Consider the following 19,691-nt stretch of genomic DNA (forward strand, 5'->3'; position numbering starts at 1 on the left):
CTTGGCAATTCAATGCCGTGATCGAACAGAGGGTTGGCTATGCAATATCAAGATTAAATTTTTGATTTAAAAAAGTTCCAACTGAAACTTTCTTCCTCCCTCTTCAATTTGTTTGGCTTCAAGCCCAAAATATTAGACTATAAATGGAGATCCAACTTTTTGTTTTTGTTTTAAATGGCCATTCTTTAATTGATCAGCTGATTTGGTTGAGATTTGGGAAATTCCAAAACATCAAAATAATAATAATAGGACTGATAACAAAACAAAAATAATCACATACTGTGGACCATCCTTGTGTGGAATGGATTTTCTGTAAATTTGTTTCCACACAATTCAGAGGACTGCCCTCACCTGGAAGTAGAACAGCACACCTTCCAATAACTGTCACATTGCAGTTCAGGTGGGATTGAAATTTTGTATATATGTGGATCCTAAAATCCTATGCGAAAACTGAAACTTAAAACTTATGTAATTTGATTAAATGCAAGAGTTTTATGTGAATGACTGCATGTTTCTTTTAGTTCCAGTGGTATAGGAGTCTCCAATATTCTTAAGCAGGCAAAGGGGTGGAAACAAATGAATTAAGTTAATTGTGATGCAGAGAATGCTTGACATTAAATTCATGGTTTGGTGATTACTTAACAGGTCTCTTTTTGTTTTATTTATTTATTTCTTTAGTTTCTGAGATTAGGAAATTTTCAAGGGACTAATACTTGAAGCTTTACCAACTTTAGGTTAATTTAAAAGATCTCTCTCTCTCTAGTAAGGAAACTAAACAGAGTAGCTATACTCACTTTTCTGGTTGCCAAAATTTTTTTTTTGCTGAGCCAGCGCACAAGGCTCCCGCTTTTAGTAAAGTCTGGGGTGGGTCAATTGTACGCAGCCTTACTCCTGTTTTCAGGACTTGAACCTGTGACACGACCTTCTACTCGAGTGCAAATGATATTCATAAAAGATGGACACATTTTCATTGTCAGACAAAATATGGTAATGGGCCTAATGGCCACAGTTGTATTCTTGTTTTTTAGTGGATAAATCCATGCAAGAAGTTAAAAATGGAGATGCGGGGTATCGATCCCCGTACCTCTCGCATGCTAAGCGAGCGCTCTACCATCTGAGCTACATCCCCATTGATGAAAATAATGCATGTTTTATTTTATTTTTCCTCTGTTTGGAACCAGAAGCTTGGCCTTCATCCAAGGGTTAAAGCCAAAGGCAGGATGGTAACCGGGAACTAGGAATAGGATGGGACAAAGCCTATTTCCCAACATTGTTTGCCTGCCAATTCACATTTATTGACCAAAATGACACGATGAAAGATTGGAACTGCTAGGTAAGTTTGAGCAGGAAGTGTCGACTAGTCGGTCCGGTCAGTTTCGATCTGCATCAATTTAAGGTCTCGTATCGTTACTAAACATTTAATTAATCGGACCTCATAGGCTATGCATGGACACATTTCTATTCAATCATTTTACCGGTTCATAACCGGACTCATGTTAATAGGACTAATTGGATTAAATGATATTGAACTACAAATGGATATTTGGGCTATAAACGGCTGATTAATGGTCCCCCTCGGGTGCTTGTTGGATTACTGTCAAACATTGAGAATAACTGAGTAATAATTGGTCTAGGCTTGACATTGAGCTGTTTACTATTCCGTTAGACATCGGATCTTTTTGGTATCATTTTTATTTTTATTTTTTTTAACATTTTTTCATTTTTAAATGTGTTTGGTATCATTTGGAGCTTATTTTTATTTAATATAAATTGAACAAACACAAACACCATTAGTATTATGACCAAAAACATTTTTACTTCGTTTTTTAGCTTAAGCCTTAAGTTTAATGAGCATTCTCATAAGACCCAAAATTGAAGAGTTAATAGACATTTGTTTTTGTTTTTAGAAAAGCCCGTTCTTCTTCTTCTTCCTTTGCAACCCACACCACACCTCCCCGCCTCACCCTACCCCATTCCCTCCCCCTCGCCACCTTGTCCTGCAGCCCACCCACCTACTTGCCACCCTCACCCCACCGTTAATCCTTTTTTAAGGTTCATAAATCTCACTCTTTTACAAGTTTAGACTTTAAAAGCGTGTTTGGTTGGAGGTGTCAATGGAGTCACATTCGACGGAATCCGGAATCGATATTTATCTAATCACTCTTGTTGTTTAACTTAAATTACTGCAGTGCCACCCTTTTTGATGACCCAATAAAAATATATATATTAACAAAAGGATAGAATATGGGTTGGGGTTCTCTGCTCCGTCCACCCCATATGGGAATTTGGGAGGGTAATTTTTAAACCGTACGATCTAAACATCTTTCATGTAATGATTTAGAATAGTATATGTTTCTACTAAAAAAAGAATTATATATGTATTATTATATTTTTGTATAGGATATTGATTAAAATGTTATTTTATTTTTACAACCACCTTGAAAACTTCTCATATCAAGTCTAATTCAATCTGAGTTGGACCTGAACTTCATAAAGTTATTATTGGGTCGTGTTCATGTTGGGTTTTGCCACCCCTATGATCTATCTATAAAAGTGTAGTGCGGTGCAGTTCGGGGTGGAGATGTCGACACCTGGAAGCCGCAACATCCAACGATGCTAAGCTCGAGAAGAAAGAAAAAAAAAACCTAGGGCAGTGCAGTTTAGACTATTGGATGTCCCTCCTGTCAAGCATCAACATCTCCACCCCGAATTGCACCGCACTGCACCATGGGGGAATTGGAGAGGATTTTAATCCTTCATTAATCTATTAAACTACGTGAATTATTAATCCAAATCCAAAGGCCCAAAGCGACTAGCCAACAACCCATGATGGCAACTTGAACATATCTTTTATCTCCATTTCCCAAAATCAACTATGTGAATATTGATTTCTGTAGGTGATGTGATGAACCCCAATAAACATCGGACCAGTCAAAAGATGTCGCGTGTCCCTAACCCAAGGAGATGGGCCACGCCAGAACCAGAGGAAAGCCAAGCATGGACACGAACCACCCCAGGCGCGAATTAGATCGAACTGGTCACCCCGGGCACGAATCGAAGGACGTCGTCGGGTGTGAACCCCGGGCGCGGATCAAAGGGCTTCCATTGGGCGTGAACCCCGGGCGCAAATCAAAGGGCGTCAATCCGGCATGAACCCCCGGGCTCGGATCGAAGGACGTCAATCAGACATGAACCCCCGGGTGCGGATCACCTTCGAACGAGCAAGCACGGGCGAACAAGGACTCTAGGTTCTAGACCGCTGCCTACAGTCCCAGATATACACAGGCACCTAACATTCTATCTGCACACCTCAACATCTATCTATCGGAGACCTCAACTCTATCGGGACACCACCTCCCATAGAAGGATAACCACTCAGGAAAGAACCCTGCTACTCAGGGACTCTATCAACTATGAAGACTACTCTCCATCAACTGGGACTCTCCACACCGCCACACTTTACTATAAAAGGGAAGGTATTCTACTCCATGATCCCATCTTGAATTCTATCATTCATCTGCTTGCTCCGAGAGATCTAACTTAGGCATCGGAGAGTCCTAGGCCGGAACTACACTGGTTCTCCTTTGTCACCCTGGTCCTTTTGTAGGTTACGGCACTTGAGGGACCCCTCTACGATTTCCTGACGCAACAGATTGGCGTCGTCTGTGGGAACGACGCTAGCCATCGTACCTACTAGCTTATTCTCATAATCATTCCATGGCACCACGAGGCAAGAAGACCGCTCCCTCCACCAACAATGCTGCGAGGGAGGGGAACGGATCACCTCCTCCAGAGCATTCACGTCGCAGAGCCACTGACCATGTCTCTTAGGAGAGGGAGGTCCCCGAGAACCAACAAGTTGGGGTAATTGACCTCAATCCTGAAGCAGCCATTGAGGTCGCCGTGGAGCCAGTACCTGATCCTAATGCACCAGCGACTATGGGTTAGATTAATGACTTGCAGCGACAGATCCTCCACGACCAACAACTCTTTCGGGACTACCTGAGGCAGCGTGCAACATCCCACCGTCGTATGATAGATCCTCGACAGGAGCAAAGCCCTAGGAGATCACCTCCCAGGGGTGATAGGTTAGAGAGGCACACCAAGCAGTGGGGAGAGCCTTACCAACCTCCCAGGAGAACAGTAGACCTTCCAGTACGGTCAGACCATGGGAGAACACCATCACACCGATCCATGGTACCTAACCCTGAAGGGTTCATCAAGAGGTCGGTGTTCCAAGGTCGACTAGGAGGGAGTCATACATCAGAGCAAAGCCGGACCTACCGCGAAGAAAGCCCCTTGCGTTCACGGCAAGGTTCATCGCGACATGACCCTTCACCATCCCGCCAACATTCAAGATGGGAGGGGACTTCAAGGAGAGGATGAGAACGAAGTCGCAGTGAGCGACCAGCTAGACGTGAGGGACAGTCACGGGATGAAGAACTAGACAAGAGGCTCTGAGATTTGGACGAGAAGTTGGAAGGACTAAAGAAGCAAACCAAGGGCGAGACACACTCGATCCCTGGACAACATCCATTCTCAGAAGAGATCATATTAGCCTCATTCCCCTCCAGGTTCAGGTTACCCACCTTCGAACTTTACAGTGGTACTACGGACCCTAATGACCACATCAACTACTTCAACAGGATGATGACCCTATACTGTGGCTTGGATGTGGTCTCCTGCCGAGCATTCCCTGCATCCCTCAAGGGTGTAGCCACCTCATGGTTCTCCAGACTGCGACCGAGGTCAATTAGTTCATTCGCAGAATTATGAGAGCAATTCGTCACCCATTTTCAGAGCAGTGTCAAACAGAAGAAGACCACGGTTAATCTATTGAACTTGGTACAGAACCCTGGGGAGTCCCTCAAGGAATATGTCAGCAGGTTCACCAAGGAATCCTTGGAGGTCCGAGACTTAGATGATCAGATCCAGCATGCAGCCTTGGCTGGGGGTATCAGGGACCTTAACTTGATTAAGGACCTGGCACGTCATGAGACCAAGACCATGAAGGAGATCCTGGAGTGGTGTAACGAATTCGCCAACATGGCCAAGGTACTACAAGCTTGGAAGAAGGTGGCCGCAGCCAAGCCCTAGGATAACAAGAGTTGGCACTGGAGGACCGCAAAGAAAGTAAAAGGTCGAGGACCAAGCATCGATAGGAGAAGGGTGATTGCCCATCAGGAAGGACCGACCGCCGCCCAGAAAGGAGTGAACGATCAAGCAGCCTAGAGTTCACCCCTCTAAACACCACTAGGTCCCAGATCCTTATGCAGATCCAAGATCATGACCTACTCCATTGGACACGACCCATGCTAGCAGGGCCTGAGAAGCACAACCCTAACAAATACTGTCTCTTCCACAAGGATAACGGACATGACACAAAAGAATGTTACCAACTGAAGAGGGAGATAGACCAACTTGTAAGGGCAAGAAGCCTGAACAAGTACATCAAAGGAAGGCGTGACGGTCGTTCGGGCCAAGGAGACCGAGGTCGTGAGCAAGAAAGAGAAGAACCAAGAAAGGAAGACAGGAGGGCGGATCAAGATAGGGAGAGAGACCGCACAGAAGAGAGGAGAGATGTACTAGAACCAAGCGGCACCAAGGGAGCCCTCATCCTCACCATACTTGGAGGACCAGGGCAAGAGTCTACCAGAAAGGCCAAAGCCCACACCAGGTTCATGGGAGTAGTAGAGAAACCAAATAAGCTAGCAAAGACCAAGACGGTGATCTCCTTCTCGGATGCAGACTTGGAAGGTGTGAGCTTTCCACATAAGGATGCTTTAGTAGTGCAGGTGCAGATAGCCAATCGATCGATGCAAAGGCTGCTGATAGATACAGGAGCATCAGTGGATGTGCTCTCATTGGAAGCCTACCGTCAATTTGGGTTTGGGAATGACCAACTCAAGCCAGAGCCCACCTACCTCCATAGGTTCTTGGGCGCCACTGCCTCCATTAGAGGCACTATAGAGCTACCTGTCACTTTTGGAGAACATCCTCGGTAAGTGACCATCATGGTGAACTTTATGGTCGTTAGGTCCATGGTTTCATTCAACAGCCTCTTAGGGCGGCCATCTCTGATAGCCCTTAGAGGAGTAGTATCACCACTCCACCTAAAACTGAAGTTCCCCACTAACAACAGAGTGGGCGAAGTCTGAGGCGATCAGAAGAAGGCCAGAGAATGCTATGCCACCTTTGTCAAGAAGAACAATGGTAACACTAGGGGAATGACACTATGCATGGAGAACCTGGTCAGCGACCAGAGAGATGAACAGACAGAGAAGAGAGGTAGGCTGGTGGAGGACCTCATCCCATGGTCACTCAGCAAAGATGACCCTTCCAAGGTTGTACAGGTTGGTTCGTTGTTGAACGATGAACAGAAAGAAGAACTGGGACACCTCCTCTGAACCAACATGGACGTCTTCGCATGGTCGACTGCCAACATGCCGGGCATACCCAGATCTATAGCAGAGCACAGGCTATATGTAGACCCAACCAGGAAGCCCGTCCAATAGAAGCGGCAGAATTTTGCCCTCGACCGGCAAGCAGCTATCAAAGAAGAGGTTGAGAAATTGAGCTGATCGGGGTTCATCAGAGAAGAGAAGTTCCCTACCTGGCTCGCCAATGTGGTCATGGTACCAAAGCCCAATGGGAAGTGGAGAATGTGCGTCGACTACACCAACTTAAACAAAGCATGCCCAAAGGATGAGTACCCACTCCCCATAATCGTCTTGTTGATCGATGCAATTGCCGACCATAAGATGTTGAGCTTCATGGACGCCTACTCTGGATACAACCAGATCCTCATGCATGAGGATGATGAGTCCTACACTGCATTCCGAACTGACAAGGAGAACTACTGCTACCGTGTCATGCCGTTCAGACTGAAGAATGCAGGGGCCATCTACCAAAGGATGGTCAATAAAATGTTCGAGGAACAGATCGGGCGCAATATGGAGGTGTACGTGGATGACATGTTCATGAAAAGCGTCCAAGACCACCAACACCTGACCGACTTGGAGGAGGTATTCATTGTGCTGAGAAGGAACCAGATGAAGCTAAACCTTGCAAAGTGTGCCTTTGGAGTAACATCAGGGAAGTTCCTAAGGTTCATGGTCTCAGTACGAGGCATAGAGAGGGGGGGTGAATTTGTGCTTATTAAAATATTAGCAAACTCAGATTATAACAATCAACACACAATTGTATGGTCACGTACCAATCACTAAAAAGGTTCAACACAGTTCCATATGACACAGGAACCACAGGAAATACTCCCACACACCTAACTGTATCAGCACAGTAGGTTTTAAATAGTAAAAGTGAGTTTATATGATTAACCTAAATTCCCAACACTCAAAATTACATGACCCTCACTCCCCAACAAGACTAAATGATAAGACGAAAAACTTGAATGAAAAATTACCTCAAGAACGAAGTAGAACTACAACCACTATCGATGCAGACATTCTGGACATCAGTAGCAGCGTGCGACATGTCCTAAAAGCCTCTGACACAGATCCCAATGCATCGATCTACTCAAAATACCTTCTTCTCTGAGAAAATTCAAACATTAAATCACAGAGGCATCAAACCCTAAATCCGACTTTACCATTGCGTAGAGGACGTCAAAATATTGGGGGTAGCGTCTTTGCACAAATCCCAAGATTCGACTTTTACATAGCCCCAAGTTCGAGGCAAAGATTGAGTCAATCTGGCCCATTAGATCAGATCGTACGGATGGCCCAGATTAAAATAAGATTCAATCTTCCGTCTTCCGCTTTACACGGGAGCAGAGCACACATAAGCCGTTGGATCCTCATCTTTGATATGAGATTAAAACAGAGCCATCAGATTAGATTTCTGATCCACCAATGAGAAGTCATCACTTAAGTGTATCAATTTCGCATGTGCTTAATTGTGATGTGTCCATTTAGAATCTTCTATCTCAGCCATTGATTATGATTTAGATCAACCAATCAGAACAAGAGATTCTATTTTAGATTTAAAGATTAATCTCAACCACACAATTGCTTGCATTTTTTGGACAACAATGACTCATCCATGATCTGTACACGTGTCAGAAAAAACTGAAACTTTTATCTCCTACTATTTACCACGTGGGCTTCACATCCGTACGATTGGAATTCCCATGTGATCCTCCGAAAAATTCACTAACCTACTACAGAGAATGACTTCCAGTAGCTTGATTTTCAAAACCTCCAAATATTTTATAAGTATAAGAGCATACTCAAGTTGTTTTACAAAATGCCCAAGAGGGCTGGGCTGCTGTGCCCATGGGGCTGACCTGTTGGGCTGCTGCCTGGGCTGTTGTGCCCATGGTGCTAGGCTGCTGGGTTGATGCTTGTGCAGCCATGCTGTCAAGGTAGTGATGGCCATATGGCCATGTTAACTAAGTCAAATGCTAAGGTGGACATGTCATCGTACTACCCCCTGACACGTGGCACCCCCAGGTGGGATCCACACTCTCTCTCCTCTTTCTCTCTCTTCAAAATCAATTCAAGCTTGCAGTCCAGCTCACTGACAATGATCCTGATGCACTCTTCTGACCTTCACACACATCAACCTATAGCTCGAATGACTGTGTGGTTTGTTCACCCTTGTAGAAAAAAACTTTATAAACATGTTGGCACAAACCACTTGTCTTTTCTCTCTCATATGCATACTTTTCAAGAGTCCCAAAAAAGCTTCACAGTTACAGTTGCTGAATTTCAAATTTACTTGAAAACTTGTAACTGAATATGTCATTTTCACAAATAACCATTGTTTGGCTCAAGTAACACTTGAAACACATCACCAACAAGAATTTGAACATGCGTAGCCACTCGAAAGACTAGTGGGTCCCACCAATCATCAAACCAACCTCCAAACCAAGAAAAACACTGTTTTGACTTGAATTTTCATAAATCTTGAACTTGAACCTTGAGGAGGCAATATAGCTCGAGTTTGACCTTGAACTTTTTTGGAACATATCTAATACACTGAAATAAGAGCCACCAAGAGCTCAAACCACCAGAAACCTCTCTATATTAAGAATTCATCTCTCAAACCAAGCCACTACCTCTTCAACCCTGTATATGGCTTTCATGAACTGTACACAAAACCTCCAGATCTCTGAGAGCAAGGTTATTAGACCTCAAATACAATATTTATGAGATTATGAGCATGTTCAAATAACTAAACAAGGTGGCCTACACTCACACACTCATGCAATGGAAAAATATACTATGCAAACATGAAAAATAAGCATGAATGAAACTACAATGCTACTGTGTGCTACCAAGACATACCTCAAGGAGTCATGTCATCCTAAGCAGGATTGTCAAGAGTTGGAAACCCCTTGGAGAGCTATGGGCATTTTCCATGTGCGTCACCTAGCTTATAAGAAGAGTTAGGTACCCAATGTTTTTACCTTTCTACAGCTTTACTTTTTCCTTTTCCTTTTATTTTTATTGGCAATGCTTATATGATAAAATGTTGAATGCTCACGCATGCCACGGGATTTTGCTATCCCTTTCATTTTCTAGGTCATGGTTTTTGTCTTCTCATTGGAAACTCACATGCCATGGGATTTTGCTGCCCTTTTCATTTTCTAGGTCATGCTTTCTGTCTTCTCATTGGAAGCTCACATGCCATGGGGACTTACTTTATTTATTAGCTTTGAGGCTCACACGGTGTTCGTTATTCCCAACTTGCAGACAAGTTTAGCACATTCCTTACACCACTGTTGTCCACCAAGTTGCCAACAATGGCAACAATGCCATTAGATCAACAATCTCCCCCTTTGGCATTGTTGGCAATACACCAGTACACAAACACACTTCCTACCTCAAAGACTCTCTCTCCCCCTTTGACAACAAGACCAAAGGGGTACCCAACCTGACAAAGAAGAAGGAAAAAAATATGCAGTAACCAGACACACTCCCCCTATGTCAGTGCTAATGATAAACTAAAGTGAGGTAGATGTAACCACTCCCAGTCTTTGCCTAAGATATGCAAATGTAGATGTTGGAAGGGGTTTAGTGAAAATGCCTGCCACCTGTTCAGCAGTAGGAACATAGCCAAGTTTAATATCTCCACTACTTATCTTTTCCCTTCGAAAATGATACCTGATGGCTATGTGTTTGGTCCTGGAATGCATGACTGGATTCTTAGAGATATTGATTGAGCTTGTATTATCATAATAGATAGTCACTAGTAGTTTTTGCTCAATATAGAGGACCTTCAGTATCTGAATCATCCAAAGTATCTGAGTGCAACAGGAAGTAGTTGCCATGTACTCAGCCTCAGCTGTAGAAAGAGAAACTGTGTCTTACTTTTTGCTATGCCATGTGACTAAACTTTCTCCAAGATAAAATGCACCTCCACTAGTGGTTTTCCTGTCATCGACACAACGTGCCCAATTTGCATTTGAGTAGGCTGTCAACTCAAATCCTTTCTTCTTGGGATACCACAGGCCAAAGTCCATACTTCCTTTTAAATATCTGAGAATTCTCTTCACAGCTGCAACATGTGTTTCCTTTGGACCAGCTTGGAATGTAGCCACCATATATACAGCTTGATGAATATCTGGCCTGGAAGTAGTGAGATATAATAGCCTACCAATCATAGACCTGTACATGGTATGGTCAACTACAGGAGAATCATCATCTTTGCTAAGCTTGCAACTTGTCATCATTGGAGTACTCACAGACTTGCAATCTTCCATGTTGAACTTCTTCAGCATCTCTTTAATATACTTTGCTTGTGAAATGAATATACCATTCTACATCTGCTTGACCTGTAAACCAAGGAAAAAGAATAATTCACCAAGCATTGACATCTCAAACTCTGTCTGCATTCTCTCAGCAAATTCCTTGCATAGTTCACTATTATGGGCTCCAAATATGATATCATCAACATAAACAACCACAACCAGTGGGCTGCTGTCCACAGATCTAATGTAGAGATTGCTATCCACCATGTCTTTCTTGAAGCCTATCTCATATAGATAGCTATCCAATCTTGAATACCAAGCTCTAGGAGCTTGTTTCAGACCATATAGAGCTTTCTTGAGTCTACAAACCATAGTAACATCTTCACAAAGTTGAAAACCATCCGGTTGCTCCATGTAGACCTCCTCTTCAAGATTTCCATTAAAAAATGTTGATTTTACATCCATTTGAAAAATCTTGAAATCTCTGTAAGCTGCAAGTGCTAAAAACATCCGAATAGACTCCAGTCTAGCCACATGTGCAAAAGTCTCATCAAAATCCACACCTTCAACCTGAGCATACCCTTTGCAGACTAACCTTGCTTTATTTCTTATCACCTCTCCCTTTTCATTAAGTTTGTTTCTAAACACCCATTTTGTGCCAATTACATTCTTTCCTGCAGGTCTAGGAACCAACTCCCAAGTTTTGTTCTTCTCAATCTGATCAAGCTCTTCCTCCATAGCTTTGACCCAACTTGAATCTCTTGAAGCTTCTTCAATAGACTTAGGCTCGATATGAGACAAAAGGGAGTAGCAATTACTTGCTTTCATTCTGCTAGTCTGTACTCTAGCTGAAGGATCTCCAACAATCTAATTTTGAGGATGATCTTTTTCAAGTCTTTCAGTCCTGTGTCTCTTCTCAGTTGCTTCTTCATCTTCTTCCTCCTTTTCAAACTCTGAGGAAGGTAGGGCTTTATTCTTGGTTGCTGAGTTTTTAGTTTCAGCTTCTTCATCACCATTCTCTATGAACTCACTGTCAGTATCATAGTCAATTCTATCAACTTTGGGTTTGTTGTTGCTCTTCTCATCAAAAGTGACATCTGAGCTCTCTACAATCTTGGCTAACCTCTTGTTAAAGCATCTGTAAGCCTTGCTTCTCACTGAATACCCAAGAAATATGCCCTCATCAGACATATCTTAAAATTTGCTTAAATTTTCCTCTATATTCTTGATGAAGCACTTGCTACCAAAGATTCTAAAGTATTTTGTTGTAGCTTTCCTTTTATACCAGAGTTCATATGGTGTTTTCTTTTCAAACCTTCTAAGCATGCATCTATTTTGAATATGCACAACAGTGTGCACAGCCTCTTTCCAGTACCTCTTGCCAAGACCACTCTCTATCAACAGTGTTCTTGCCATCTCTTGAACTGTCCTGTTCTTTTTCTCTGCAACTCCATTTTGTTGTGGAGTTCTAGCTACTGAAGTCTGTCTCCTAATGCCATGCTCATAGCAATACTCATAAAATACACCCTAGGTGTATTCTCCACCTTTGTCAGACCTGAGACACTTGATAGTTCTTTCAGTTTCATTCTCAACTTGCTTTCTGAACACCTTGAACATATCCAAAGCTTCATTCTTATGCTTCAGAAATTGTACCCAAGTCATCTTGCTTGCCTCTTTGACATGATGAACAAATAGGATTGGATGGCTTCTTCAGCTGAGGAACATCTCTGACTGCCTTATGAGAAGTGATCTTCACCAAGTTGTCAAAGCCAATGTGCCCAAGTCTCTTTTGCCAAATCCAATGCTCTTCTTCTTGACTAACCAAGCAAGATCCACCTGTGCTATCTGACAATGCATACAAATTTCCTGAAGTCCTCACACCTGATGCCACAAGTTTGCCATTCTTTGATTTTATGATCTCACATCCTGATTTATCAAAGATAACCTTGTGACCCTTGTCACACATTTGACTAATGCTGAGAAGATTATGATTCAAACTTGAAACATGTAAAACATCAGATGTCTTCACTTTCCCATCATCTAGATGCATTGTGCCCTTGCCAACTATCTTGGCACTCTCACTGTTTCCAAACTTAACAGACCCTCCCTCATATTGGTTAAGCTCTGCAAACTTGTTCTTGTCACCAGTCATGTGACTTGAACAGCCACTATCAAGGATCCATGGAACAGCCTTGTCTTGAGCTCTAAAAGCAGTTTGAACAACCAAAGAGTTAATACTCTTTCCTCTTGAAACTTTTTCAACCCAATCCTTTTTAACTTGCATTTTCACATCTGAACCAGCTGTAGTCTTCGTTTGACTTGACTTCTTTATGGGAGAGAAATAGATGGGTTGTTTGTAATCTCTAGTAATATGACCATGATTGCAACAATTGTAACACACCACATTTTGCAACAAAGGTGCAAAAGAGTTCTTACTAGTGAAAAACACTTGCTTTAAGTTGAAATTGCAAGTGGCTATCTTATGCCCATATGTGTTACACTTGAAACAATAACCAGGAAAGTAGTTGCTCTTTTTGCCTTGAAATCTTGACCTTCCAAACCTGGATGTTCCATAGAATCTGAAATGAGAGGCATTGGTCTTTTGCTGATTTCTTTGCTCTTGGTGTCTCTTCTTCTGCTCCCCCTTACTTGTCGCATGGGAAGCTTTTCCTCTTGCATCAGTAGAGCTGCCTTCTTTCACAAAATTCATCTTCTTTAAGTTTTTGCTAAGTTGCTCATTATTCCCAGATGATTCCATATGAACATACCCCAAACCTGCTTTTATGCCAGTTGGTCTCTGATAGTTGATGATCTTCTCAAGAATCTGACTTGACTCATTTGGTTGAGATTGAGTGAGCTGAATTTCTGGAGATACTCCATTCTCATCAAATTTTCTAACTTTCTGTTTCAACTCATTAAGTTCAACTCACATCAGCTCATAGTTATTGATTTTGTCTTCATACTCTTTGATTTGGCTTTGAAGAACCTCATTTTCTTGAGCAAGCTTGTTGCAGTGAGTAACCTTGAATGCAAGTTGAGTCTCAAGATCATTCAAAGTTGTCTGGATATCCTTCAAACTCTCAAATTTCTTTTCTTGTTTCATGCAGACCTTAACCAGCTTCTTATTCTTTTTCTTCTTAATATCAAGCTTCTCAAGAGCCTCTTCCAACTCACCCTTAAGATCCACTACAGCTTCCACTTCTTCTGTCTCTTCAGAAGGCTGATTTTCATCCTTGTTGACTTCATAAGCCCTTCCATAACTTGAGACTTTATTGTGTGCCATTATTCCCATAGAGATCTCTCAACTGTCGATTTAACTAATGTTGAGTCTAGCTCTGATACTAATTGATGAATGGCACTCGACACAGAGAGGGGGGTGAATCTGTGCTTATTAAAATATTCGCAAACTCAGATTATAACAACCAACATATAATCGTATGGTCACGCACCAATCACTACAAAGTAGCTTGGTCTACCAGTGAACCACACCCACTCTGCAAGCAAACACTTCAAAAAAAATATCAAACCACAACACAAGCATATACGTGGTTCGGCATAATGGCCTACGTCCACGGAGCAATACCCCTCACGAGTTTCGTGCTTTGCTCAGCACACTTCTATTAAAAACCTTACTACATAGGTTCAACACAGTTCCATATGACACATGAACCACAGGAAATACTCCCACACACCTAATTGTATCAGCACAGTAGGTTTTAAACAATAAAAGTGAGTTTATATAATCAACCCAAATTCCCAACACTCAAAATTACATGAACCTCACTCCCTAACAAGACTAAATGATAAGACGGGGAACTTGAATGAAAAACTACCTCAAGAACGAAGTAGAACTACAACCACTGTCGATGCAGACCTTCTGGACATCAGTAGTAGCGTGCGACATGTCCTGGAAGCCTCTGACACAGATCCCAATGCATCGATCTACTCAAAAGATTGAGTCAATCTGGGCCATTAGATCAGATCATACGGACGGCCCAGATTAAAATAAGATTCGATCTTCCGTCTTTCGCTTTACACGGGAGCGGAGCACACATAAGCCGTTGGATCCTCATCTTTGATATGAGATTAAAACAGAGCCATCAGATTAGATTCCTGATCCACCAATGAGAAGTCATCACTTAAGTGTACCAATTTCGCATGTGCTTAATTGTGAGGTGTCCATTTAGAATCTTCTATCTCATCCATTGATTATGATTTAGATCAACCAATCAGAACAAGAGATTCATTTTAGATTTAAAGATTAATCTCAACCACACAATTGCTTGTGTTTTTTGGACAACGATGACTCATCCATGATTTGTACACGTGTCAGAAAAAGCTACAATTTTTATCTCCCACTATTTGCCACGTGGGCTTCACATCCGTACGGTTGGAATTCCCATGTGATCCTCCAAAAAATTCACTAACCTACTACAGAGAATGACTTCTAGTAGCTTGATTTTCAAAACCTCCAAATATTTTCTAAGTATAAGAGCATATTCAAGCTGTTTGACAAACTGCCCAAGAAGGCTGGGCTGCTGTGCCCATGGGGCTGACCTACTGGGCTGCTATGCCCATGGTGCTAGGCTGCTGGGCTGGTGCTTGTGTAGCCATGCTGTCAAAGCTGTGATGGCCATATGGCCATGTTAACTCAGTCAAATGCCAAGGTGGACATGCTACCTTACTACCCCCTGACACATGGCACCCCCAAGTGGGGCCTACACTCTCTCTCCTCTTTCTCTCTCTTCAAAATCAACTCAAGCTTGCTGTCCAGCTCACTGACAATGATCCTGATGCACTCTTCTGACCTTCACACACATCAACCTGTAGCTCGAATGACTGTGTGGTTTGTTCACCCTTGTAGAGAAAAATTTTGTAAACATGTTGGCATAAACCACTTATCTTTTCTCTCTCATATGCACACTTTTCAAGAGTCCTAAAAAGGCTTCACAGTCACAGTTGCTGAATTTTAAATTTACTTGAAAACTTGCAACTGAATATATCATTTTCACAAATAACCATTGTTTGGCTCAAGTAACACTTGAAACACACCACCAACAAGAATTTGAACATGCGTAGCCACTTGAAAGACTAGTGGGTCCCACCAATCATCAAACCAACCTCTAAACCAATAAAAACACTGTTTTGACTTGAATTTTCAAAAATCTTGAACTTAAACCTTGAGGAGGCAATATAGCTCGAGTTTGACCTTGAACTTTCTTGGAACATATCCAATACACTGAAATAAGAGCCACCAAGAGCTCAAACTACCAGAAACCTCTCTATATTAAGAATTCATCTCTCAAACCAAGCCATTACCTCTTCAACCCTGTACATGCTTTCCATGAACTGTACACAAAACCTCTAGATCTCTGAGAGCAAGGTTATTAGACCTCAAATACAATATTTATGAGATTATGAGCATGTTCAAATAACTAAACAAGGTGGCCTACACTCACACACTCATGCAATGGAAAAATATACTATGCAAACATGAAACATAAGCATGAATGAAACTACAATGCTACTGTGTGCTACCAAGACATACCTCAAGGAGTCATGTCATCCTAAGCAGGATTGTCAAGAGTTGGAAACCCCTTGGAGAGCTATGGGCATTTTCCATGTGCATCACCTGGCTTGCTAGAAGAGTTAGGTACCCAATGTTTTTACCTTTCTACAGCTTTACTTTTTTCTTTCCCTTTTATTTTTGTTGGCAATGCTTATATGATAAAATGTTGAATGCTCACGCATGCCACGGGATTTTGCTATCCCTTTCATTTTCTAGGTCATGGTTTCTGTCTTCTCATTGGAAACTCACATGCCATGGGATTTTGCTGCCCTTTTCATTTTCTAGGTCATGCTTTCTGTCTTCTCATTGGAAGCTCACATGCCATGGGGACTTACTTTATTTATTAGCTTTGAGGCTCACACGGTGTTCCTTATTCCCAACTTGCAGACAAGCTTAGCACATTCCTTACACTACTGTTGTCCACCAAGTTGCCAACATTAACAACAATGCCATTAGATCAACACTGAGGAGCGTCAGAAAGCATTTGAGGAGTTGAAAGAGTACCTGGAGAACCCACCACTGCTCGAGCGACCAGAACCTAATGAAGAGCTGCAGATCTACCTGGATGTAACCCCAGTCGTAGTGAGCGCAGTATTGTTGAAGGAAGAAGCAAGGGTACAGAGGCCCATCTACTATATCAGTCATGTCTTGATTGACGCAGAGACCAGGTACACAAGGATCGAGACGGTAGACCACGCGCTGGTGATCGCGGCTAGGAAGCTCCGACCATACTTCCAAACCCACACAATCACAGTACTCACCGATCTACCATTGAAGAAGGTGCTACACAAATCAGACGTCTCCGAATGGTTGATTGCCTGGGCAGTAGAGTTGAGTAAACATGGCATTAGGTTCCAACGTCGAACGGCCATCAAAGGCCAGGCACTGGCAGACTTCGTCGCCAAATGCACCCTACCTGAAGGCGACCAAAAAGCGGCAGAACCAGAGGAGTATGATCGAGGATCATGGGAGATGTACGTAGATGGTTCGAGTAATGCAGCAGGAAGTGGGGTTGGCTTCATACTCACCAGCCCCGAAGGATTTTGAATCTAGTATGCTCTTCGATTCACCTTCCCAGCATCCAATAATGAAGCAAAGTACGAGGCATTACTGGCTGGAATTCGGGTGGGTAAAGCCATTCAAATCACACATCTATCCATCCGGAGTGATTCCCAACTTATAGTGAACCAGGTAAATGGAGAGTATGAGGCGAAGGTCGAGCGAATGGCGTCATACCTAGCACATGCTCGGGCATTGATCGAAGGGTTCAAGAAGTTCGAGATCGTTCAGGTTCCCAAGATCGAGAATGCCACCGCCGACGCCCTGTCTAGGCTAGCTAATGATGAGCTTTAAAACCTGGCTAGTGCCGTCTACGTCGAAATACTGCATGAGTTGACATACTAGGAGAAGCAGGTTAATGAGATTGAGGAGGGGCCTAGCTGGATGGACCCTATACTGGACTACCTATAGAATGACATCCTACCGAAAAACAAAGTCGAGGCGAGAAAAATAAGGATGAGAGTTGCAAAGTACACCATCCTAGACGGCGTACTATACAAGAGGGGGGTCACAGCACCACTACTCCGGTGCCTAGGACCCAAGGGAGCCAAGTATGCCCTAGCAGAGGTCCATGAAGGAATATGCAGAAGCCACACGAGAGGACGAGCTCTAGCCTACAAGGTCCTCCGTCAGGGGTTCTACTGGTCACGAATGCAAGAGGAAGCAATACAGTATGTCAAGGCTTGCGAGCAATATCAATTGTTCGCCCCAGTACCCCATCTACCCACCACCAAATTGACATCGATCCTCAACCCCATTCCCTTTGTCATTTGGGGGGTAGACATCCTAGACGATTTCACAACTGCATCAGGGAACCGCAAATACTTGGTGGTCGCCATAGACTACTTCACCAAATGGGTCGAGACAATGCCATTGGCCAAAATCACAGAGAATGAAATAGAGAAGTTCCTCTGGGACGACGTCATCTACAGGTTTGGGGTACCAAGGATTCTAGTCTCACACAATGGAAAGCAATTCAACAACCCCAAATTCAGAGCCTTTTGTCAAAGCTACAACATTGACTATCGGCCTGTTTCGGTAGCCTACCCACAGGCCACTGCTCAGGTGGAGGTGACAAACAGAACATTGCTAGATGGAATCAAGAAGAGGCTAAAAGGAGTCAAAGGGAAGTGGGTCGAGGAATTACCAAGTGTCCTGTGGGCATACCGAACCAAAGTAAGGATGCCCACAGGAGAAAGCCCATTCAGCCTAGCATACGGCACAGAGGCATTGGCACCAGTAGAAGTCCTCGCCATGTCCCACAGGGTACTGCACTTCAACGAGCGCACCTATGATGATAGACTACGAGCGAACCTGGACTTCATAGATGAAGTCCGTGAGAAGGCACTCCTAAGGAACGTGACATATCAGTAGAGAACAGCCAAGTACTACAATGCTAGAGTAAGAGAAAGGCTATTCCACCAGGTAGACCTAGTCCTAAGAAGGGCAAGTGTATCGCAGCCACTGAAGGAAGGGAAGTTATCGGCTAACTGGGAAGGACCGTACATAGTTTCCAAGTAGATACGTCCAGGGACCTACAGCTTGAAAACTCCGGGGGGCAAGAAGGTAGACTGTACCTGGAACTCAGAACACTGAAGAAGTACTGCCAGTAGCAGCAACAGTACCACCAGTAGTAGCAGCAAAGTCACCAGTAGTAATAGTAGTAGTAGTAATACAACAGTAGTAGTAGCATAGTCAGATGTCAGCCATGGTACACAGTAGATTGCATTATAGTTTTCAAGGATAATTTGAAATTTTATTTGAAGTAAATAGTTGATTTTGGATATACTCATACTGCTCATCAATCGAATCACTTCCACCACACCGAGGTCCATAGATCACCAAGGCACAATGCCACCAAGGTCTGTAGACCACCAAGGCATAATGTCACCAAGGTCCGTAGACCACCAATGCGCAATGCCACCAAGGTCCGTAGACCAAGGCGCAAGGCCACCGCAGTCCGTAGACCACCCAAGGCGAGATGTCACCAAGGTCTGTAGACCACCAAGGCGTAATGCCACGAAGGTCCGTAGACCACCAAAGCACAATTTCACACCCTGAACCAGCCCCTAGGCGGGTCGGGCGGGTAACCCGGATGTCAACCCACAACCCGGATACATACATGGCCTTTTTTATAGCCCAGCATCATATAACAAAATACAAAAAAGCTGCATCTGTAAGCTATACAAAAAAAAAAAAGGCCAATCGGTTATCCACAAAAAGAATGTTCTATGAACATAAAAAAAAGACAACCGCCATCAGATAAGCTCCTCCAACCTAATCCTGTGCACCCGCATCAGAGGGATCACCTCTGTAGGGGTCCACACTTGAATAGTCACGATCACCATC

At 43.2% G+C, this 19,691-nt stretch overlaps 1 protein-coding gene and 1 non-coding gene across 2 annotated transcripts; both read right to left on the reverse strand.

Moving 5' to 3' along the window:
- Positions 1-1,056: 1,056 nt before the first annotated feature.
- TRNAA-AGC lies at positions 1,057-1,129 on the reverse strand. Its single transcript has one exon. It is a non-coding gene; the product is annotated as a tRNA-Ala (tRNA).
- Positions 1,130-10,330: 9,201 nt separating this feature from the next.
- Positions 10,331-10,744, reverse strand: LOC122638711 (secreted RxLR effector protein 161-like). Its single transcript, XM_043831565.1, has one exon. It carries the CDS (start codon positions 10,742-10,744, stop codon positions 10,331-10,333), a length of 414 nt encoding a protein of 137 aa, XP_043687500.1.
- Positions 10,745-19,691: the final 8,947 nt, after the last annotated feature.

This window comes from Telopea speciosissima, chromosome 9 (assembly GCF_018873765.1).
Source record: "Telopea speciosissima isolate NSW1024214 ecotype Mountain lineage chromosome 9, Tspe_v1, whole genome shotgun sequence".
NCBI lineage: Eukaryota > Viridiplantae > Streptophyta > Magnoliopsida > Proteales > Proteaceae > Telopea > Telopea speciosissima.

Excerpts from the sequence above, each read along its gene's own strand:
- LOC122638711 (XM_043831565.1), bottom strand. The coding sequence starts at position 10,744 with ATGCTGAAGAAGTTCAACATGGAAGATTGCAAGTCTGTGAGTACTCCA.